We start from the raw sequence: 24,421 nt of genomic DNA, 5'->3' as shown, positions 1-24,421 counted from the left end.
TTTTGAAATTTCCAGACCAACGGGTCCCCTTAAGATAAAAGTAACGATTTTTTACGATTTTTAGATCAGAATAAATGCAAGTAAATATTAATATTCATCCATGTTAATAAGCAAGTTACTTATATTTCTATGCAGGATTAGGTCAATAAATATCTAGATTGTCCCACTCTATATATGAATATATGTATATAAATTTATATTATTGTAAAAAAATCTTATTTTTTTGCTATAAACTCAAAAGTGCCAAATTTCGTTGAGATCAGATATCTATCGAATTAAGGGGGGCAACCTGTTTAGTAGGCCAAAATGTTGGTGTTTTTCGAGAATTTTTTGAACAAAGAAGGAAGAATCAGAAATTGTTTAAGTTTAAAGGATATTTTATTTATATTTTTAGGTACACTTTTAAATTTTTTTGAAGCTATTTCCGCGGGAGATAGTGGCGTTAGAGCGTGCTGTTCATGGACGATCGCCATCCGAGTGTCTTGCTGGTGGGAATTCCCGAAGTTGCAATTTTTTTCTGAAATCAACAGCATTTTTTTTTTATTGACAACATATTTCCTAAGAATATGAACCTAATTGTGGTAAAAAAATATGGAAAATAGCATGCTTTTGAGGCGCTTGAACACAAAGTATGGGAGGTTGAATTAGTTTTAAAGGTTTTTTTCGAAGATTTGGGGCTTTATTGTGAAAAAACGGTACAAAATATTTTATTCGAAGTATTGGCCATCGCTAGCTACAACTTTCGCCCATCTTTCGGGCAATTTCCGGATGCCGTTTCTCCAAAATTCTGGCCGCTGCTTGGCTATCCATGACTCAACCCATATTTTGGTAGCCTCGTACGAGGAGAACCGCTGGTCCGCCAAATCGAGACTCATATGCCGGAACAAATGATAATCGGAGGGAGCTATGTCTGGACTATACGGTGGGTGGGGTAACACTTCCCAGCCAAGCGTTCCAAGGTATTTTTTGACAGGTTGAGCAACATGCGGCCGAGCGTTGTCATGTTGCAAAATAACCTTGTCGTGCCTTTTTACAGTTTCCGGCCGTTTTTCTTTCAATGCCCGGCTTAAACGCATCAATTGCAGTCGGTAACGATCCCCCGTGATTGTTTCGCCCGGTTGGAGCAGCTCAAAATATACGACGCCGACCTGATCCCACCAAATGCAGAGCATGATTTTCTTGCCGTGAATATTCTGCTTGGCCGTCGACGTTGATGCGTGGCCGGGCAAACCCCATGATTTTTTGCGTTTTGGGTTATCGTAGTGGATCCATTTTTCGCCGCCAGTCACCACCCGATGCAAAAAACCCTTCCGATTTTGTCGCTCGATCAGCAATTCGCACGTAAAAAGTCGCCGTTCGACGTCGCGCAGCTTCAACTCGTACGGGACCCAATGTCCTTGCTTTTGAATTATTCCCATCGCTTTTAGACGCTTGCAAACGGTTGATTTATCAACGCCCAATGATTCAGCAAGCTCTTCTTGGGTTTGGCACGAGTCCTCGTTTACCAATTCCCCCAATTCCGCGTCCTCGAACTTTTTGGACTGGCCAAGACGCTCCTTGTCTTCGGTGTGAAAATCACCACTTTTGAATCGTCGAAACCAGTACTCACATGTTGAAATCGACGGAGTATGGTCTGGGTAGGCCTCCTGCAGCAATTCACGGGCTTGGGCTGTATTTTTTTTCAAATTGAAGCAGAAAAGCAAAGCTTCCCGCAAATTGCGTTTCGACGGCACGAAAGTTGACATACTCGGAGCACGAAAACACTGCGTTGTTTATACTTTAGCGAAATGACAGATACTGATAAACAAAGCCTAGGGATGAGGCTTTGTCATGAATATATATTCAGTATTGCCAACGCGATAAAGTGATAAATAGCGCCATCTGTGTGTCACCTTTAAAACTAATTCAATCTCCAATAGTTTTTTTTATACCATATTTTTTCATCTATTTTGCTTAAAAAACCATATTTTAAATAATAATATAATCCCAGAATTAGGTTCATATAGATAAGAATTGAATAAAGAAAAAATCCCGAAAAATTTTAGAACGATTGGTCGATAACTTTTTAAGCTAGAATGCCCACCAGTTGAAAAAAGTAGTTTCGAGAAAAACGTCGTTCTAACTAACGCGCGCTACGGTGTGGAACTGACGGGCAGTCACTTAAGTGCTCATAGAATTGCGAATAATGCGAATTTCGCTTTAAAAAGTAGTCATACTAACGATTTATGCATTAAAAAAAATTAATTTTTTGATCGATCTAAACCGGTTACCCCCTTTAACAGTATGCTTTTTGCAGCAATTCGTGAAACAAATGCGAGAATTAAAAACAAAATACCCCCATAGTCAAAAGTATTTACACAAAAGTATGCACAATGTTTCCTAGAAAGCCTTTGTTTGTTGTTGTTAAAGAGCATGTATTGAAAAATGTTGTTGTTGTTGAAATATTTAGACTATGCCGAGATAACTAGTGCAACTTCAGAGACAATAAATAGCATTATATTTGATATTAAAGCAAGCGCTTGAATTTCCCCTTTATTTAAATACTTTTGACTATGGCTGTACGTATATAACTCGCTTGCAAACGAATTGATCATTAAAGACATGTGGACTTACCACATGTGAAAATAAATTGTGCTCCTCCATAAACCGTTTCAAACTCCTTTACAATTTTTGTTTTTCTTTTCACGTATTTTTGCAGATCTTCTTTGTGCTGCGCAAGAAGACAAGCCAAGTAACAACGCTTCATGTTATACATCATGGCTGCATGCCGATGTCCGTCTGGTTTGGTGTCAAGTTCACACCAGGTGCGTATATACGTGCCAACACACAAACATCATATGCATATGTATATGTGTTTATATGTTTGCATGTCCGTGTGTAAATAAAACAAAAATAACACGTAGAAAAGCGTCGTCAAAATCGACCTCCAAATCGCGCTTGCATAATTTCACACGCACTCTTTCTCAAACTTTTTTCTTTCATTCCCTCCCTCTCTCTCTTGCACACACTCTTCTTCCTTCCATACAGGTGGTCACAGCACTTTCTTCGGCCTACTCAACACGTTCGTGCACATCGTTATGTACACCTATTACATGTTTTCGGCCATGGGTCCACAATACCAGAAGTACTTGTGGTGGAAAAAATACTTGACTACGCTGCAGATGGTAAAGTATCAATAGAGTATTGGCATTTTTTGTAATTAGAGTACTAATCGTTTATTTGTTTCCAACTCTCTGGAACACTCAGGTTCAATTTGTGCTGATCATGGTGCACGCCTTCCAATTGCTCTTCATCGATTGCAACTATCCAAAGGCGTTCGTTTGGTGGATCGGCATGCACGCTGTGATGTTCTTCTTCCTGTTCAATGAATTTTACAAGAACGCTTACAAGGGACGTCGCACGGTAAGTGATCGCCTAAAGGCATGCTACTCCCCCGGCTGCAAGCACTTTACGAATGTAGTATGCGCTTTATGCATAGTTGTATGTATATTTTAGACCTGTAGATGTGATTGCATTTGTACTTTTAGTATCTATGTATTTGGCTTTTGTGTTTCCCTCGGTAGCACTGAACAAATTACACACGCAATACTTGTATATGTTTGTATTTATTTATTTACTTTTGTTATATACTCAAGCGCACTGCCGCATTGCCGTATTATAACCTTGTTCACATGACGGCTGACAGCCTAGCGGTATCGAGATAGATATAGACATATGTATGTATGCATGTCCAAGTGTTCAAAATTGCGAGAGAACTCGATTTAATCAGGTTTGCCTGCTCATCCGCTGCTGTTGTTGTAACAGCATATACAAATATTTGGCTAATGCTGCTGGAGTGACAGTCTTTGAACGGATATAAATCCGAGTAGCTCCGGTAACGTAGAGCCAACTGTCGTTGGGGGGATATAGGCATACTGTTCAAATTCGAATTAAATTTGGCGCATACACCCCGCGACAAAGTGATAGCACATCATCATTTGGGCATTTTTCTTTTCCTTATTTGAATTTTAATTATTAGAAGAAGTATACTTTGTAGAAGTATAGCTTATTGTCTAACAGAAACAATATGCAACAAATTTTATTAAAAAATTAGAAATATTGCTCAAACTTTTCATCAATCTTCCTTTATTTTTAATTTGAATTTCCAGAAAAAATTTTGGTATGCATAAAACTGCTTACAATTAGATGCGCAACTAAATGTTTGCTGTTTTTTGGTGATAATACAACTCTCTTCTGAAAAAATGGTTACAAATTAATCATTGAAAGTATTGCCCATCGTTGGCTACTACTTTCCCCCATCTTTCTGGTAGATCTCGTATATATATATATATATATATATATATATATATACATATATATAATTGGCGCGTACACCCTTTTTGGGTGTTTGGCCGAGCTCCTCCTCCTATTTGTGGTGTGCGTGTTAATGTTGTTCCACAATTGGAGGGACCTACAGTTTCAAGCCGACTCCGAACGGCAGATATTTTTATGAGGAGCTTTTTCATGGAAGAAATACACTCGGAGGTTTGCCATTGCCTGCTGAGGGGCGACCGCTATTAGAAAAATGTTTTTCTTAATTTTGGTGTTTCACCGAGACTCGAACCAACGTTCTCTCGGAACAGGTGATAATCGGACGGCGCATTATCTGGAGAATATGGCGGGAGGGGTAGGATTTCCCATTTCAGTGTTTCTAGGTAGGTTTTGACGGGTTTGGCGATGTGAGGCAGAGCATTGTCGTGCTGTAGAATCACTTTTTCATGCCTCTCCGCGTATTGCGGCCGCTTCTCGCGCAGTGCTCGACTCAATCGGCTCAATCGCATCAATTGATCCGATCCCAGTGATAGCTTCGCTAGGTTTTAATAGTTCATAATAAATAACACATACTTGGTTCCACCAAATACATGGCGTGAATATTCGGCCGAGGCGACGACGTGGAAGCATGACCGAGCAGTCTCCATGACTTTCTTTTCTTTGAATTGCTGTAATGGATCCATTTTTCATAACCCGTCACGATACGATGAAGAAAACCCTTCCTTTTTTGCCGCTGGAGCAGTTGTTCACAGGCGAAAAAACGACGTTCAACATCTCCTGGTTTCAACTCATAAGGAACTCAAACAGGGGTTTCTCAATCATTTCCAAAGCATGCAATCGCTTAGAAATGGATTGGCGTGTAACTCTTAATAGTGAAGCAAGCTCTTCTTGCGTTTGACACGGATCCTCATTGAGCAATGCTTCCAATTCAGCGTCTTCGAAGGTTTTCGGCATTCCTTCACGCGGACGGTCGTCAACATTAAAATCACCGTCTTTGAAGCGACGGCACCGATCTCCGCACGTTGTTTCACTTAAAGCAGCATCTCCATAAACTTTGTGTAGCTCTCGATGCGCTTCAGCCGCCGTTTTTTTTCGAATGAAAGAGGTACATCAACACTTCCCGCAAATTACGATTATTCGACACAAAATCAGACATTTTCACAAAACCAAAAGTATATGATACCAAAACAAAATCACTAACGTGTCGAAGCAGTTTGTTTACCAAATATCTTAGCTTGGTTTATGGCATTTAGGTTATGTTAGAATCGGCTAGCACACACTGCTGGCGCCATCTATTGACAAACAGCGGGCACCTAAAAAATTTTAGCAGAATAAATTGCAGGTTTGAAGTTGCTAAAGAATTCCATTGATTTTGTATACGTTTTTCCCTGGGCGTATTTCGCCTTTTCTCAATATAAATAATTATCGTGTATTTACATATCTAAAAATTCTAAATAAAAACTGTGGAATTGGCATGAAATGATTATGGAATTTTTCAAACTTTTTTATAAAATTTGAAAAGTAACAAAAATATGTCCTCCTGTCATAGAATTAAATTTCGATATCCGTTGGTGCAACTACATATGCCCCAATTTTCATTTTATGTATATAATAACTTTAATTGTCCCACAAAAAAAAAACAAAATACAGTCTACGTTTGACATTTTGAATTTTGACATTTTAGGAAATGCCTGCATATAATTTTTAGTAATATTTTTTTTTTGGCGTTTTTGTGAACCTCTAAACGTTTTTATTTTGAGAAATTTGTCGAAAAATTATGAACGTGAACGCCCTTCACAATTTCAAATAAATTATTTGCTTCTAGAAACATTAAACTTCAGAAACTTTCTTTGTAAGTTGAAAATCAAATTTTAAACGCAAAATATTAATTTCACTGTTTCTTAAAATTAGTATAAAATAAAATGAAAGAAGCTGAAAATACGAGAACAGTGACGGATTTACTAGCATTATAGGGAGATTACTAGGACTTGAAGGCGAATCTAGAAATATCTAAATAAATTCTACAAGAATGCTTTCCGACGCCTTTTCTCACTTTCCTCTCATTATGCATTCAACTATACCGCAAACTGCTAAATTTTTATGAACACATTATACAAAACGCCCAACTCTTTGTTAAAAAGTTTTGAACATTTTTTCGCTTTATTTCTATAATAAAGTTAACATAGTTAGAATTGTCTGATTTAGATCAATGATACTCATTTTTTTTTTTTTGATAACTTTTGTGCTATTTGGAAATAATGTCATGATTCCGCGATTGAAAAAATCTTCGTTCCTATAGGTACAAACGTTGACCATCTCAATTTCCCAAGCCTCCCTTGAGTACAGCTTCAATAGGGTAAAATAGTATTGCACCCTAGCATTGAGATTCATCTTGAGACCGACCTCATGCTATGATTCCAAATGGTTTTCTTGCTATTCTTCAGTTCCTGGGTAAAGGAAAAAAGTGTTCACATGGTTATCCCAATCCTGAATTTCCTAGACTTTATAGACCTACCTATTGGCCTACTAGGTTGTGACTTCTACTATTTTAGTAATAGAATGGAATTATTAGCATCACCAGTTTGCTGTTGCTGCATTGTGTTCAGAAACAGCAGACATTTTTGGCCGCCTGCTCCGACTTTTCACGTCCGACTTACACCTAAATAATGTATGAAATTTGCTTTCTTCTACTTCTACTTTGGAACGCTGTAAGACATAATTGGCTTTACCAAAACCTTTGAATCGCCGTATGTGCGGTCCGATGCTACGTACACATCACGAAGTCTATTTAGTAGTCCACCTAATATTTCAACATAGCTTATCTTACCTGTATATATATATTTATGTATGAACATCATACAACATTGAACAGAATGTAAGACTCAAACATGAGCCACTTCTGCATTGAGATGTTCCGATATTCTTATTAAAAGCCGATAATAGGAAAACGCGTACTCGCTGTGTTGAAGGTGGGGAATATAAGAACAAAGGGAACCATTACCAAGATAAAATCTTGACCATTAAAATTGTGTCGTAATCTGGTCTTCGGATTGTATTTTTTCTTTCATTTCTTTTGAGAAATGGCGACATCTTTAAGTCAATGAAATCCACATTTTTTAATCAGTAACTCAAGTATTTACACAATTTTAATTTTAGTTTTACCTTTTAAGCTCATGATCAAAGCAAAGTATGCCGACTATGTTGAGAAAAAATTTGTCCATAGCAACAATGAACGAAAGAGTTTTTTTCACATGTAAAAGGGGATCGCGATATTCATTATTCTCACAAAGCTGAGTGGCATTTCAAAAGCTTGAATAATTAAAAGCAAAAAAGTTATACAGCAAAAGATAAATGAAGTAAAGAAAACAAAGGAGTGTTTGAAATGAAATTTTTATGACCATCGGTACTTCCACGTGAAGCTAACCAAACAGATCTTAAATTAATTTTACAACCGCAATGAGTGATTCAGATGAAAAAATTGAAGAATGGTTAAATTAGGTGGGAAAAAATAAAAAGTAAAGACAATAAAAGAAACTGAAACTAAAGGTTGGAGAAAAAAATTCGAAAAGCACTGGAATGTAAGAAAAAGATGTAATGAAAAAAGGTGACAAAAGACATGAAAAAAACAAATATAACTCGGGAATGGAAAAAATTAGCCTAGAAGGAAAACTGTAGGCAAAAGAAGAAGAATAAAAGTTATTTTACTTGTGCCTAATAAAAAAATAGAGGAAAAATAGGTAAAAAGAAGGAAGACGAATGAGGTGAAGCAAACAGAAAAAGTGAATGTGAAAATTAAAATGAAAATGAAAACGAAAGTATACGAAGCTAATGGGAAACAACGAGGAAAAAGAAATTAAATGGAAAGGAATGGAAGAGGAACGGAAAAGGCAGTGAAAAGGAAAGGGAAAGGAGAGGAAAAGGTAAACGAAAAGAAAATGAAATAAAAGGAAAGGAAAAGGAAATAAAACGGAAAAAAGAGAAGAAAAGCGAAGGAAAGCGAAGAAAAGGAAAATAAAAGGAAAAAGAAAACAAATGGGAAAAGAATATCAAAAATAAAAGAAAATGAAAATGAAAACTAAAATGAAAGAGATAAGGAAAACGGGCAAAAATAATATATAAAAAAAAAGAAAGAGAAAAAGAAAAAAAAGAGAATTAAAAAAAGAAATAAGTGATAAAAGGATAATAAAATTGTAAGATAAAAACAAATTAAATAAAAAAAGTAAGAGAAGGAAAATAGATAGTGGAAAGCAAAAACGAAAAACAGAAGACAAATCAAAAGGGAAAGGACATGAACATCAAAAGACAAAAGGAAGACAATAATGGATTAATAATAATAATAATAATAGGAAAATGAAAGAGGTAAGGAAAATAAAAAAATCAAATATAAGTGTAAAGAAATAGAGGGAAACTTTCTAAAAGCATTAAAAGTAAATAAAAAAATTAAAAGGATGGAAATGGAAATGGATAATGGAAAAGGGTACTTGTAAAAAAAAGGATGAGTAATGAAAAACGGCAATGAAAATATAAAAATAAGAAAAATCATTTTTAATATCTGAAAAGAGGGAAGAAGTTAAGTCGTAAAGGCAAGAAGTAAAGTCAAGTGTAGCTAAATTTCAACTTTTATTTTTATTTTTCTTTCTTTCTTATTGAATTCCGAGAGAAGTTAGTGCTATCTGAAATCACTTCACCAATAAATGCCTGATAGTCTTTCCAAATCTGAAATGCTGCGGAAGACTTCCTAAGACCACCATGCGAAATTTCATGTTTTACTTTTCAGTTGAAAATTTAAAAAAATACACATTTTTTTATTAAATGAAACACGGAGAAAACATCAATGTTAAAAGCATTAATAGTTTTAAAATAAAAGCGGAATTTCCCCTTAAGTGCATGTAACCCCGAACATGAAACACCAAAAGGTTGAATTTTGCTTTTTTAATAGCGGTCGCCTCTCGTCATGCAAAGGCAAGACTCCGAGTGTAGTTGTGTTATGAAAATACCCTATCTTTCTTATAAAAACTCATCTGTCGTTCGGAGGCGGCATAAAACTGTAGGCCCCTCCATTTGTGGAAAAACATGAATACACACACCAGAAAGGGTCAATTATGTACATGTAAGCATACATATATATACAAATATATATATATTTTCAATATAATATGTAAATTCATCGGAAGAGCAACGTTGTTTCTATAAGTAAATCGAAATGGAAAGCTGCCTACTTACTTCGCCTTCTTCGGAGTCTTACGGCAAGAGTAGCGAAATTGTATTTATTAGAAGATTTCTATTTTCTTCTGAAACCGATTTGAAAAATATGGAATTGTCAATTTAGCCTAACTTTATTTTTTACTTCTATTTTACTCTTCACTATTTATCAAATTCGTATGTATTTGTGTTTTTATAGCAAAATCAAATACGCAAACCCAATTCAATCAAAATCGGATAACTTTTAACACTTCTGCCCACAAGGGAGGGAGACGTGGCAGTAAGCCAATCCTGGCCATATTTGATATTTCTTCTTTCCTATGTGAAAGTAAATAATTTTAAAAATTCCATTAAAATCGGAGCATATTTACTATTTTTGGCCGCCGTTTATATGGGTACGCCACACTGTGCGACACTTGCCCCGCATTAGTGCAAGCTACTTTATTACTGCTTTTTATGAATCTGCGTATTTCGAGTAAAACGGCATTAATTGTGAAATGCGATGAATAAAATCGAATGATAAGAACCCACCCGGCTCATTCCCGAGTGTAGCTAATATTCTAAAATTTCTAGTGCTATTCATAGTTTTACACCTTTTGTTATTGAAATAATTCCTGTCAACCTCTTTATTAAGTGAACTCATTATTAGTTAACTGAAAGCAAGCATTGGTCGCTTAAACCATTTGTTAAAAAATTATTACAAATGATTAAAAGTTAGTTAAAATTTGTCAAAATTGTGGCTTGTCAGAGTATCGGTACGACTCGCTCGAATGTGACGCGATTTCAGCAAGGCTAATGCCACTACCACTGCCAAGTACGCACATAAATTTTTTGCTTTCTACTACACCAAAAATTATTGCATCCATCCATAATTATGCCCGTCAATATGGAAATTTGTCTAATTGGGTTGACGCCAGCAGCCGAAAATAATGGGTAAAAGCAACAACTAGGACAGCCGCTCGTTAAAATCAAAATATTTGCATGAACCGAAAGAGGCTCGACAGCACCAAAAACGAAAAAACTCAATATAAGTATGTATATAATCTGAAGGAAATAACTAAGACGAAGATTGCCAACATCAAAACATAAAAAATCATAAAAACAAAAACAAAAAACAAAATCGAAAAAAAACGAAATAATCATGGTAGCAATCGCACACCCAACGACACAAAATACGAGTAATGAACCGTTAGCGCATTTGTGCGATGACAACAAAACTCGTAGCGCAGGCGATGATGAAGACGATAACGATGGTGTTGATGCTTGGCGCTTGGCGCTTGTCGGCGGCGATGATGCAAGTGAAAGTTTCGATTATTACATAACTAAGCAATGAATTTCACGGTTTGCTACTAGGTTTATGATTTTTTCTGTTTTTCTTTTTCGGTTACTGGGTTTTTCGGTTGCTCTGCGATGACTCGACACACGACCGTTTCTTAACACCATTGCCACAGCGAAAGATGCGAGGAATGTGTACCTTCATCTTTGGTTGCCATGGCGAATGCTGTTAATAGCATTTTCGTTGTAACTGTAATACTATTGTACATGTAGCCATGGGACACACAAGTAACATAAATACAAAGAAAAGAGCAACACGACAAAGTTTCGCGTGTAAGATTTTTGTAAGCTCACCGCGCGTAGTTTAAGGAGACGCCAAAAGACGTTTAACTATTCACAAGCGATTAAGTGCACTAACGGGTTTTTATCGTATTCTGATTAGTGAGAAAAATTGTATCCGTAACTGCAAACGAAAGTGAGACAAATCGTGGTCAAGCTAAACATTTCTAACTCGAAACTCATAGATCTGTTTTTATTGGCTGTTGAAAGTTGGTGATACTGAAATTACTAGAATTGGTCGTCGCCAAAAATTGTTAAATAATTTTGCAGCACGTTGAACGTTTGGCTATATTTCGTTCGAGACGTTACAGTAACACTGATCATGCTCAAACATATGCATCGTGTAGCCGGGATATGCCCCTATTTGACTTCCACCTGCTTCACTCGATGGCGCTTGACCTGAGGGAGCAACACTTCCGTTCCCACTGGAAGCCCGAGAATTAGAGAAGCTTCTTCTCTTCAACCAAAAAATTGGGAAGAATCATCGCTAGCAACAACCTAATTTTACAGAAAAAAATAGGCCACCAAGCTTAAAAAACAAAAATATGTAAGGCTTTCCTAGGATATTGGAAAGGATACTAGTATTTAGAACCCCCTTGAAATAGTATTTATGAAAATATGACAGGCCTACTTGCTTTGAAGCCGTATGCATATGTACTTGTATACACGTACATTAGGGTGGTTTAATTTTTTTTACATCGTTCCATGAAATTGTAATATGAAATTAAATATGAAAAAGTCCACTGGAGCACTGCTCTAAAGACAATTTGGAGTCCCCAAAATTTAAAGGAAGCTAAGTCGGTGCTAACATATTTAAGTTACCTCATATTTTTACAATATTGGCAATATTTTTCATGTAAAACGTTTTTCGTTAGTTTTTGATAAAAATATATTGCTTTGTATAATAAAAACTTTATAAAACAAAATTCTGAACTTTGTACAAAATTCACGAAATTTAAAAAATTTACAAAGTTAAAGAAAATGTTATCAAAAAGTTTTAAAAATTTCAAAACTCTTAAAAAATTTCAAGAACAAAAAAAAAAATTAAAATTCTTTTTAAATTTTAACTTAAATTCAAACTAAAACTATTTCTAAACTTTTTAAAATTCTTTTTAAATTTTTATTTAAAAAATATATTGTGTAAAAAATTTGAAAATTTGTATTACTTCTTAATTTTTGTTTTATTTTTATAAATTTTTTTTTTATTTAAAATTTTTTATTTAGAATTTTTGGAAAGCTTCTGGGTAAGCTTTAAACCTGCCTATTTTATTTTGGTACAACAAAGTGACAGTCTAAAGTCGTTTAAAAATTTTGGTTGATTTTTGACAATTCTTCCACACATGCTCCTCGGAAGTCTTTTATATGGAAGAAAATACTATATTTTCTTTCATTATTTACAATGTCTTCCCAACGTTTCGGCAAATTTTTAATTTCCTGCTTAAAAAATTGTTTGTCCTTGAAGCCAAAATACGCTTCGATATCCCTTTTTATAGCTTCTTTTGAGGAGTAGTTCTTGTTACTCATATGCATAAATGTCTTCCCGATACGATCCAAAAATGTGTTCTCAAAATTTCAGAAGTAAATTCAAAATATTTTCGGAGTTACAGAAGAAATTGTGAGCAAGAGTCGAGCAGGTATACGAGCGGCCGGTATATATACAAAAACTTTGACGCGATTTCCTCGGTTTTGTATTTTTACGATTTTTCCTAACTGGCGGGAAAGATAGGGGAAAAGTTAAACGTCCTATCGAAACGAGATAACATTGATTGTATTTGGAATTAAATTTTCTTCTAGTTGAACCTAAAAAATCTTAAGAAAGGTATGATTCACCCACTTTTTAAACAATCTAAAGTGAATTTGTTTTTCCAAAAAAATGATTTTGGTTTTAATTAGCGAAAAATTGTTGAATTTCTCACTTTTTGTTTAATTTTCTTGGTTTAACTTGAAGCTATACTACGAGGGGTGCCTTTTATATATCGGGATTAGAGAACAAAAACAAATTTTAATCATCGAAAATCAATTTATTGTTTTTCAAAATATTCTCCATGAAGATCTATACACTTTTGCATGCGTTTGAACCAATTGTCTAAGCACTTTTGCCACTCTGAATGAGGTACCTCCAAAACATGCATTCTGAATGCCGCAACCGCTTCTTCAGGTGTCGAAAAACGTTGACCTCTCAGTTTGTTTTTTACGTACGGGAATAAAAAGAAGTCATTCGGTGCCAAGTCAGCACTATACGGCGGATGACCCATTAATTCGATGTTTTGGGTGCTCAAAAATGCACTTGTTTGAGCCGATGTGTGAGAGCTCGCATTGTCCTGGTGAAGAGTTATCCGTCTTTGGCGATTGGTTTTCCTAATTTCTTGGATGACAACTGGCAAACAAATGGTTGTGTACCACTCAGAATTTACTGTTCTGCGTTGTTTTAGTGGTACGTTTGCGACATGTCCAGTTTTTCCGAAAAAACAGGCGACCATTTGCTTGGAAGTGCTTCGTGCGCGAACAACTTTTGTTGGATTTGGCTCATCTTGAAACACCCATACAGTCGACTGCTGTTTACTTTCGGGCTCATACGCGTAAATTCATGATTCATCACCTGTTACGATGTCATAGACGTGTTTCGAAGCCCCGCGATCGTATTTTTTGAGCATTTCCTTCGACCAATCGACACGAGCCTTTTTTTGAGCGATTGACAAATTGTGTGGGATCCAACGCGAACAAATTTTTTTGACAGTCAAATGTTTATGCAATATTGAATGTATGCTGGTCCCACTAATGCCTAAGATTGTCTCAATCTCCCGATAGGTCACATGACGATCTTGCAATATCAGTTCGCGCACATCTTCACTTGTTTTCGGAACAACAACTGATTTTGGACGACCTTCACGAAATTCGTCTTGGAGTGAACTACGACCACGATTGAATTCACCATACCATCGATAAACACTGATCCTTGATGGAGCTTCATCGCTAAAAATGAATTAAGTTGATCCATGCAATGTTGCTGAGTTAATCCACGTCGAAAGTTGTAAAAAATAATAGCACGAAAATGTTCACGATTTAATTCCATTTTTGTACCGAGATGAATCTTTTAAGTTACTGTAAAAAACACAAATAGCGCTGGTATTTCAAAACGTTCTGAGTACGTAGAAGCCAAAAAATTTCAAACTTTGCGATACAGCTGTCAGTTGCCAGATTGCAACACCAGGGTTGCCAAATCCCGACATATAAAAGGCACCCCTCGTATACTAAAATAAAAATGTTTTTGGGTTTTTGGTTTGAAATGAAAATTGCGACCTACATCTTTCCCGCCGCACGACACATGCACACTCGAGGCGCCTCGGAAATATGCTTGTACCAGGCATAATATGACATATATTTTGATGAAAAAATTTGAGAAGACTGTTGAAATATGTAACAATAAAACCTGAAAGATTCGTTTTAATCGAATATTTCTTTCCTTCCCAAAAAAATCCGCGAAAAACTCGATTTTGCGAACTCTCTAAAGCAGGCTCCCCCCTTAAGTGTAACCAGCTATCATTCAGGTTTGATAGCTGATGGGAATAATAATCAGCAGTTATCGTCTGGGTTGATTCCAGAAGTTCATAATAAACAATACCGGCCATATCCCACCAAATAGACAGGAGAATTTTCTTGTGGTGAAAACCATCTCTAGGGGTCGGTTCTGGCGTTTCATCTTTATCTAACCATTGGCGTTTGCGAACGTGCTTCTATCCGCGTTTAAAATCACTTGTTGAATGCACAATATATCAAAGAATATATAAATAGTTCCGTTATATTCACGCGAGTAATTTTTTGTATGCAAAAATCGTACAAAAGTGAAATTATGAGTAAAATACGCACGAACTTATGGACTGACCTGATAGTAAGAAAAGTGACTGTATGACTGTAATATCAAAATAACATTTGCAAAAAAAAACAAAAACAATTATATTTTATAATACTTAAAAATTTTATGTTAATATTTTTTTTCTATTCATAACTTTCTTTTACAATTAACAACGTATTCACAATTATTTTGGTTTTAGATCCATTTTGCTTTCAACATAAGACTTCTTTCCTCTTCTTTTTATCTCCATAGCCATAGCTGCCTCTCTATCTTCTTATTAATTAAAGATAGCTTCTTTCAAAATTTGGACTCGAGCTTGGCTTTAGAGCTATACTTTAGTAGACTTTTTTCTCAGAATTTTATGTAGAATCCCAATCTGCTAAGAACGATGCGAGAGAAAAGTATTGCATACAAATTGACCCGCCCTAATGGACATACATAAGTAGATATTTATAACTAACTAGCATTTCCCAGTGGGCTTCGCACCACCATACATAAAATGTTTTTTTTATATCGCAAGAAATTTTTCATATTAAGTTTTCTTTATAGAACTCGAAAAATGTTTAAACAGTTGAATTAGTTGATTTTTTCATTCAACATACTTTCTAAAGATGTCACAATAGCCTTTTCTGTACTTTTTTAAAATTTGATTGTGCTGGTCACCTATATACAGGTAAGGTGAAAGAGCCGATAAAAACTTCTAATTAAACTTTGATTCTTTAATTTCCATTTCAATTTTTTACCCTAAATAAATTATGCTAAAATAAATAAAGTTAAAAATGTTTTTCCAGTTCCTTGAATGCTCCAGTTTTTATTATATTTTCGTCCAAAATTAATATTAACATAATACACTTACAACCACAACAGTACAACAGAAACGCTCATAAGGGGCTGTGTATTTGTTGTTGTTTTTCCAATACAGGCATTTCGTATGAGAGGAAACCATTACTCACATAAAATATCATAACTCAGGAATGGCTGCACCGATTTCAATCAAACTTCACACAAACCACCTCCTCAAAGATAGAAAAGAACTCTAAAATTTTTGTGTCAATCGATGCGGCGGTTCTTGAGTTATAAGATTACCAAGGAAATGTAACTTCTTTTTATATATATAGATTACATATAGAGATTCCTAGTACTATTTAGTGGTAGAAATTAGTTTAACCATTTAAGTTTTAACCCTAAAATGTCTGACAGTATCGCCAGAGCCACCAACTCCTTTAGACAACTGTTTGTTTTTTATGTGATTTTAGTAGGTGATTCTTATATCTAAACTATTCTATCTATGTATGCTATGCTATACATATATGTACATATGTATGCATATCATCGTTGTACATATTTTGCTATTTGTAATCATTTCATTACGTGCCCTACCTTGAAAGCTTGCAGGACCACCTTTTTCAATAACACTTTCTTGCAATAAAATATATGTTTGTATCTATCAATTCATTAAACTGTCAAGCAAATATTTTTTTCTATCTACTCATGAAATTTTCGTCGTTATTTCGCTTTTTATTGTTCGCTTTCTATTTTAGTTTTGAACACATTTTTGAAATTACATCATGACACAAAAAAGAGGGCTGTTCCACTTAATGACATTAGCAGCCATGTTTAGCTTTTACCTTTGGCTGGCACAATGGCATGTTCATCACCGGTTTGAAAATTTTAATTAATTTTTTTTTCAATTGCCATCAATTCAATTCAAATTGAATTTTATAAAATAATAAAAAGAAAAAAATGGGTTGCGCATTTACAAGCTGCAAAAATACAAGGAATCCGGTATACAGCTTTTTAAATTTATTTGTATTTTTATTTTTTTTTATATTTAATATTAACAATGTGACAAAGCTGCTACTGCTCTGGCAATAGTTGCTGTTAAATGTGCGCGTGAAATAAAATAATATATCACGACTGTGAACAGAGTACTACCCTTAAGTAGGAATTGCCCATACATATGCTTCTGCTCAGCAAATATTAGGTAACAATATGAACAAATTATAGAGCTTGAATTTGAAGTGAAACTACCTTATTTTTTTATCAAGATACTTATTGAATATTCATTGCTCAAATTTCCATACAAACATACATATATACATACATTCATATATTACATACATATACTACTCTATGAGCCACCTGCATCTTAACAAACATTGCAAATATCTACCACAGTGCATATGCAATTGTTGTTGTGTGAGCTTGCGAAGTGCTTTACCATCAGCCAACCAACTATGTATGAGAAAAACAGAAGACTTAAGCTAAGAACTTCATCCTAAATAATTTGAATGTATTTTTTTTATTTTCGTTTCATCCTGTGTCGTCTGCTCGCTTGCCGCATACAACTGTGATCAACTGTAACAACTACAACCAATCAACTGTCACCGCTACTACTACTACTACTCTCTATCAATCGTACAATCAATCAATCAATCAATCAATGAATTAATAATGCATTCACCAACATGGCTCATTCATGCATTCGATCAATTCATCAATCAACGAAAAAACAAACTAAAACCAAAACCCTGTATCCATTCAATTGTATCGTAAAATTGCTAATTTAATATGTGTGACTGTGTGTGCGTGTGTGTCATAACCTGATGCACCTATCGCTGCTTCCCATTGCACCAAAATATCACAATCTTATTCGTTTTGCATGGTGTATTTGGGATACTAATTGTGTTGATGATGCATTTTCATGTTTTTCTTGCTTTTGACCCAAAATAGAAACACAAAAACTTATTGATGTTTATTTTGCAGCGCAAAGAGAAGGACGACGATATTGATGTGAAGCAATCGAACAAAGTCGATGGTGAGGAGCAGAAAGCGTTACAATCAAACGGTTACATCAGTAATGGTATTGTCTGTAATGGTAATATTGCCAATGGACTCACAAAGAATGGCTACAAAACAGCGTCGGCATCGCTGGCCAATGGCAGCGGCGCCAGCATGAATGGCAGCGTCAAGACAGCAACGGCGAATGGCAGCGTGCACAAGAGTGGAGAAGCGCCGCTGTTAGCCAATGGGCATAGCAAAATGGGTGGTGAACTTTCGGCGCAGCTGACGCAACGGAAATTGCAACAAACACAAAAATAATATAGGGTAATAGGCGCAGCCATCAATGCTACGACGACGGCGACGTCGACGTCAGCAACGGCTAAGCAAACAATACAAAAAGCTAAGAAACCACAAATGCAAAAACAAAACAAAGCAAAAAAACAAACATAAAAACCAAACAAGGTTGGGAAGAAAAGGAAAACAAAAAAAATATATATATAAAATTTGAAATTAATTAATTATTAGTTATTACAAGAGGAAATTAAAGTGTAAAAGGCAAAGAAAAATAGAAACAACAAACAATAAGGTGAAACAGAGAAGAAAAAATTAATAAGCATTAGTTTTTTTATTATCAGATATACATACATACAATACATACAAATCAATTTATAAATTTATACACATACACACATATGCCATGCATAAACACATTCAACATACACACACACACGTATACACCTGTGCATATGTACACATGCCAGCAGGCACATACAAAAAGATCACTTTTTTTGTATGTACCGTTAAGAAATTAATTTAAAAAACTTTTGCAAACGCTGGCAATTCGGCAAAACCATTAAAACAAGGATAATCAGAGCTGTGCACTTTGGTAACTAATCAAAATATATCAAGTTTAACGACTTTTTCTGCAAAGAAAAAATTTTGAATAAATATGCAAACGCATAATATTTTTTAAAGAGATAAAGAGCTTTCAGCCGATCGTTAACAGGCGTAACACTTATTAATGACAGCACTTGTTTTGATGAAAGCTCATTTTATGCTCTATAAATTAGGAAAAAGTGGAAACATAAATTTTAAAATAAATAAATAACAAATTTAAAATGCCAAAAGCATGATGAACCTGTTGCTGAGCTGCAAAATAAAACCAGCTTCAAAGTAAAGCGAATAGTTCCACTAAGCGACGGAAATTAGAAAAGCTGTGGAAAATTAAATTTTGCAGATTAGTCAAATTTGCCTTTGAGACAACTGAAATGTTTTGATATGCTGCGAGGAAAATTGACATATACTTTCATCTAAATGTAGTCTTCATTTACTTAATTTATTCGATGAGCAAAACTTATGAAGTATTTTCGAATTTCAATTCAAATTCAAAATTCTAAATATTTGATGCCGTTTGAGATAAATCATATGGCCCTATTCGCATTTCACGTGCAATAAGCTGCCGAAATGCATGTAAAATTCTTGGCCGTGAAATAGGCGAGAAATTTCACAAATTTTTTGAGCGAAAAGCGCGCAACATGTTACCAACATGATGCTAGCAACATTTTTCACCCTTGTTTAAATTGAATTTGTTATTTAAAATTTGTTAAAAGCGGCAGTTCGTCGAATTTAGAATTCAAAGGCAGGAAGAAGTAGAAGTAAATAATTTTGTGCTCAAAATTTTATGGGACTGCTTGCAATTAATTGAGATATACAAAATTTTATTTAACTTCAATCAATAAAACATTTTTTTTTTATTAATTGATTTATAATTTTTGCTTATTCGCTATATTTCAGTAGTTCTAATACTTTTTTATTTATTCATTTTTTTTTTAATTGTGTATCAATTTTATGAATTTGTGTATACAAAAATTATTATGAATCAGCTGGTGCGAAAGCGTCTTACCAAACTAACGGAAATAAGTCAAAACGGCCGTTAATAGCAAAACACATTTGCCGAACTACCAAGTAATGAACCGCTATTGTACTATTTTATTCTGTTGATCCTTAATTTCCATCTCAGCTGATTAGTTTATAACCAATAAAGGTGGCAAGCTTCGCAAAAGCCCGACAATTTACCAAACTGATTGTCAAATTTGAGGTGTCTCTAACTTTCACCACCGTCAGCGAATGTATTTGTTTATATTTTCCTCTCATTTGTGTTTGTCAATTGTAGCTGCTGCTACTTTGCACTGAACCAAACGACAGCGACAGCGACGCTCTCTGCTAAAACTCTCTTTTATCTCTTGCAGACTTTTCAAATCTTTTGGTCCATACTAAGCATAACTAAGTTCGCGTTTCGCGTGAAATGGAAAATACCAAATGCATTGCCTTGAAATTTGCGTTAAATTTCGGATGTAGCGCATGGCAAAGTAGTGCTCAATTTACGGCGTGGAAACATTGCGCAACAGGCCAGCAACATGATTTCAGCAACATTTTTCCATACATATTTCAGATTTCATGTCATGTCATTTAAAATTGAAACTAACAGTTCGTTTGCGAGTGTTTGAATGCTTCGAAGACTCGGCATATTAAAGTGAAACATCTTTGCAAAGAGTGTCAGTTACTCTTCTTTAAATTTTTTGTATCAATATATGTATGTACTAATTTGTTTAAAAACTCTTTGCTTACCAAAATTTGCCGATTGCTTCTCATGAGTGTTGCTCATACAGTTAACGTTTCTTCTCATTTGACAATCAATGTTGCTAGTAACATTTCACTGCGATCGAATTCATGTTGCTGGCGAAACTTTTTCTATCATTTAACGTTTCTTCTCATTTGACAATCAATGTTGCTAGCAACATTTCACGACAACGAAGTTAGTACTAGTCTCAAAGGGAGTAATCAGGAAAATCACACAATGCCAAACAAACCATTTAATGCGTGCTGTTACTCGTATGCACACACACACACACACACAAACATTTTTTACACTCATACACATGCACACAAACATACTATGCATATGTGATACATACCTATGGATGTGTGTATGGCATTCACTTATGCGTATAGGAAGAGAAAAGTAATAAACAACTCAAAAATGTACTCAAACCATTTACGATAAACTATAGTAAAAGCAAACAATAAATGTTGATAAAAACAACAAATAATATCGGTTTAGGTATGCAATTTATGCAATAAATGCATGTATGTACTTTCGTTATATTATATTTTCTAGTTTTACGTCATATTTAACTGCTAAGTAACCTGTTTCTATTCTTAGTTTTTTCATATTTTTTTTTCATTTTTTTGTTGTACAAAAGATTAAAAAAATTCAAGTAAAACGAAAACAAAAACTTATTGAATTTTAAACGAAAATAATAGAAAAAGTCATTTAAATTGCAACAAAGTTAAAAGGCAAACAAAACCCTATTTATATATAAGTAAAATGTTATATATAATATATAAAAATACAAAAACAAAAACAAAAATGGTACGAAAAGAAAACTTAATTGTAGTTACACATTAAATGCTAGTTGCAAATGAAATTAATTAAATTAAAATAATTAATTGATTAATTGATTAAGGCATAGTAAGAGCGAGAAGAGTGTTTGATAAGAAAATAAAAATAAAAATAAAAATATAAAAAATAAAAAATAGAATAAAAATACAAATAAAAATCTATATTTAAACGAGAATGTGGTAAATAAAAATTACATTACATTTTATTATTAAAAGGGAAAACAAAATTTATTACGCGCTTACCACACTAAACACAACGGGTTCCACGCCGAGCAAACTAGGCATACATGCATACATAAATTGCTGTGTGCGTGCAACTCGGGCTTTACGCTTACATAACTACACGACTAGATGCATTCATTCTACTTACATATATACGGATATTCGGGTATTGGGGCTATTGTAAAACTGTACGATGTGGTAGCATATTATTAAACAATTGTGAGAATATAGAAATATTTCTGTATAAAAAAACAACAAAAATAATACAATATAAATAGATATATATATGTATATACAGAAATCATACTACGTATGTATATATATATATATATATGTATATATATAGATATGTTTCTATTATGTTTAGCAATAATTTCTTTAAATATAAGAGCAATCCTAAATGGTTGGTGCCGCCACACAGAAAAACACAAAAAACCATATAGTCAATAAAATATGAGATAAAAAAAAAATAAAATAAAAAAATATCAAAAATTAAAAAAAAAATAAAAACAAATACAAAAACTTTGTAGTTTATGAATGAGAGTATGTCAAAAGTGAAAGGGAATAATTTATAAGTGAAATAAAATGGGGGAAAAATAGCTTAAAAATTGAACTTTCCACATATATAAATATATGGTATAAATTTAGCTACAAATAGGCGTTTAATTCAAAGACTCTTCAATTGTGTATGGTGAAATGTTACAACAAGAAGAAGAACCGAGTCAAGTGATTTTTTCCAAATGCATGTAGAAACAAATTTTAGTGAAAAAAAACAAAAAATACAATAATGAAATGCAAATTAAAACAGTCTAGCTTTTCAAAGCTTGCAAGAACGATGATGGTTTTGTAGCTATTACGCCCAAAGCTTACAGAGAGGAAAACAATTCAAAAAGCAAAATAAGCCGAACAATGTTTGGTGTGTTGTCTACATATTTACTCTATGCTAAAGCAATGTGGCGCAAAATTAATCATCCTATCGGAAGCAAAGATATTCCAAAATGAATACCAAAAACATTTCCAAAGCGGGAGTTGTTTAATATACCTATAAAAGGTGGCGCATAATTAATCATCCTATCGGAAGCAAAGGTATTCTAAAACGAATACCAAACACATTTCCGAAGCGGGAGTTGTTTGATATATAAAAGGTGGCGCAAAATTAATCACCCTATCGGATTAATTGATTGTGAATCAACATAAAGACGCACACCACAAATAGGAGGACTCCCAAAAAGGGCCAAACTCCCAAAAAGGGTGTAAACACTAATTATATGTACATGTATATAGGGTGATCAGTTTAGAGGTATCGGATTCTAAATTGAAATAAAACAACGAAAATTCGCATTGATTGGGCAATTTTTATTATTTTTGTGTAGAGCCATTCACAACATTTATTTTTTAAAGATAATCCCTTTCAAATGTATGTAGGCCGCATCTGCGCCGTTATTCGGCCATCCGTAAAAACTAATTTCGAATAACTCACTAGAGGACTTCGGTCGGTATCTCCTAAATAACTTTAGTAATGTGGGCTTCCAATGCTTCAATCGAAGCTGGTTTATCCAGAAAGCATTTGGACTTTACATACCTCTACAAACAGGTTTGATATCTATCTCATGATCTTGGTGGCCAAACTACTGATCCGAGGCGAGAGATGAATTGCTCACCGAAACGACGACACAGTAAATCCACTGTTTCATGGGCTGTATGGCATTTAGTGCCGTTTTGTTGGAACCAAATGTTGTGGAAATCCCGGGCTTTAATTTTCGGCATCAACAAGTCGTTTATCATAGCGCGATAGCGTTCGCCATTCACTGTTACATTGGCACCAGCCTTGTCTTTGAAGAAATATGGCCCATATTCTGTGATTCCTTCAGCCCATAGGCCGCCCCAAACGGTTGTTTTCAATGTTGGTAATAGCTGTTCTTGAATAGCTTCTGGTTGCTCTGCAGCACAAATACGGCAATTTTGCTTATTGACGTAGTCATCAAGCCAAGAATGGGCCCCATCAAGCAATGGAGTGCAAAGAGGTCTAAATAAAGATTTCCATTATTCAAAATAATTTTTCGTTTTTGGTACTTGGAAAAAGAGTTGATTAGTTTTGCGCCACCTTACAGTACTAAGTTCATTGCAGGTGAGGCATTTAATAACACAAGCTAAAGAGTGCAGAGGTGCTCGTAAGTGAAGGGTCTTTTAAAAGACGCGCCCAGATGTGTTTTTTTAATAGAACAAGTAAAAATTTAGATTCTTTCTAGTTTGAATTTTTTTGTTTTCGAAATACGGAAAATACGCCACTCTATAATTATTACATCATTTAAATTTTCATCATGAGGATAGGTCGTCTACAAGTAAACTCTGCCAAGCAGTCGGTTCATGAATGCCTAATTGTGAACAACGTCGAGATATCGATGTAGAAGGTTGCTCAACAACTCTTTGAGCTACAGCAGCAATATTCCGAAGCAACGAAACGCCCAGTTTTTGGTCTGCCTTTTTTCCATCCTCAATAGAACCCTTTTCTTGAAGGTTTTTTAACAGCCTTTGAATTGTCTACTCACTCGGATGAATATTTCCAAAAAAAAACAACAACAAAAAATCAATGAAAAACCATCAAAAAATTTTGCGATGTGTTATTTTTAAAGAATGGCTACAATATTTTGGCTATAATTCATATAATTCATAACAAGTTTCAATCATTTTAACGCTGATTCTATCATGTAAAAAATTATAGAATTGTGCGTCTGTCTACTTGACAATTCTCAAAGATGGCATAAAAACAGATGCCGTCTAGGAATTATTCACTATCGACATCTATGCGTCACTTTTGAAGGGTCCTCTATTTGTGGTAGCATTGCTAATACGAAAATCAAGTATTTTTGCATAGAAAAATATGCTAACTAATTTAACAGAACTGAATTCTTATAGACAGTTGAAAATTTTCACAGTATAAACGAACAAAAAATATAAGAGATGTTTACATAA

General features: G+C 34.4%; 1 protein-coding gene across 7 annotated transcripts in view; it reads left to right on the top strand.

Annotated features, from left to right (window-relative positions):
- LOC128855109 (elongation of very long chain fatty acids protein AAEL008004) overlaps positions 1-19,283 on the top strand; it is a 137,327-nt gene extending 118,044 nt beyond the window's left edge. For 6 of the 7 annotated variants that reach the window (XM_054089744.1, XM_054089739.1, XM_054089740.1 and 3 more), the window contains 4 exons: positions 2,699-2,804; positions 3,028-3,164; positions 3,247-3,402; positions 17,714-19,283. In XM_054089744.1, coding sequence (XP_053945719.1) covers positions 2,699-2,804; positions 3,028-3,164; positions 3,247-3,402; positions 17,714-18,082 — 768 coding nt within the window. In that variant the 3' untranslated portion in view covers positions 18,083-19,283. The remainder of the gene's footprint in view (positions 1-2,698; positions 2,805-3,027; positions 3,165-3,246; positions 3,403-17,713) is intronic. The other variant, XM_054089745.1, reaches the window with a different exon arrangement.
- The last annotated feature ends 5,138 nt before the right edge of the window (positions 19,284-24,421 follow it).

Source organism: Anastrepha ludens, chromosome 2 (genome assembly GCF_028408465.1).
Source record: "Anastrepha ludens isolate Willacy chromosome 2, idAnaLude1.1, whole genome shotgun sequence".
NCBI classification, from domain to species: domain Eukaryota; kingdom Metazoa; phylum Arthropoda; class Insecta; order Diptera; family Tephritidae; genus Anastrepha; species Anastrepha ludens.
Note: the sequence above shows the minus strand (reverse complement) of the source record. Positions and strands in the feature narration are given on the sequence as shown.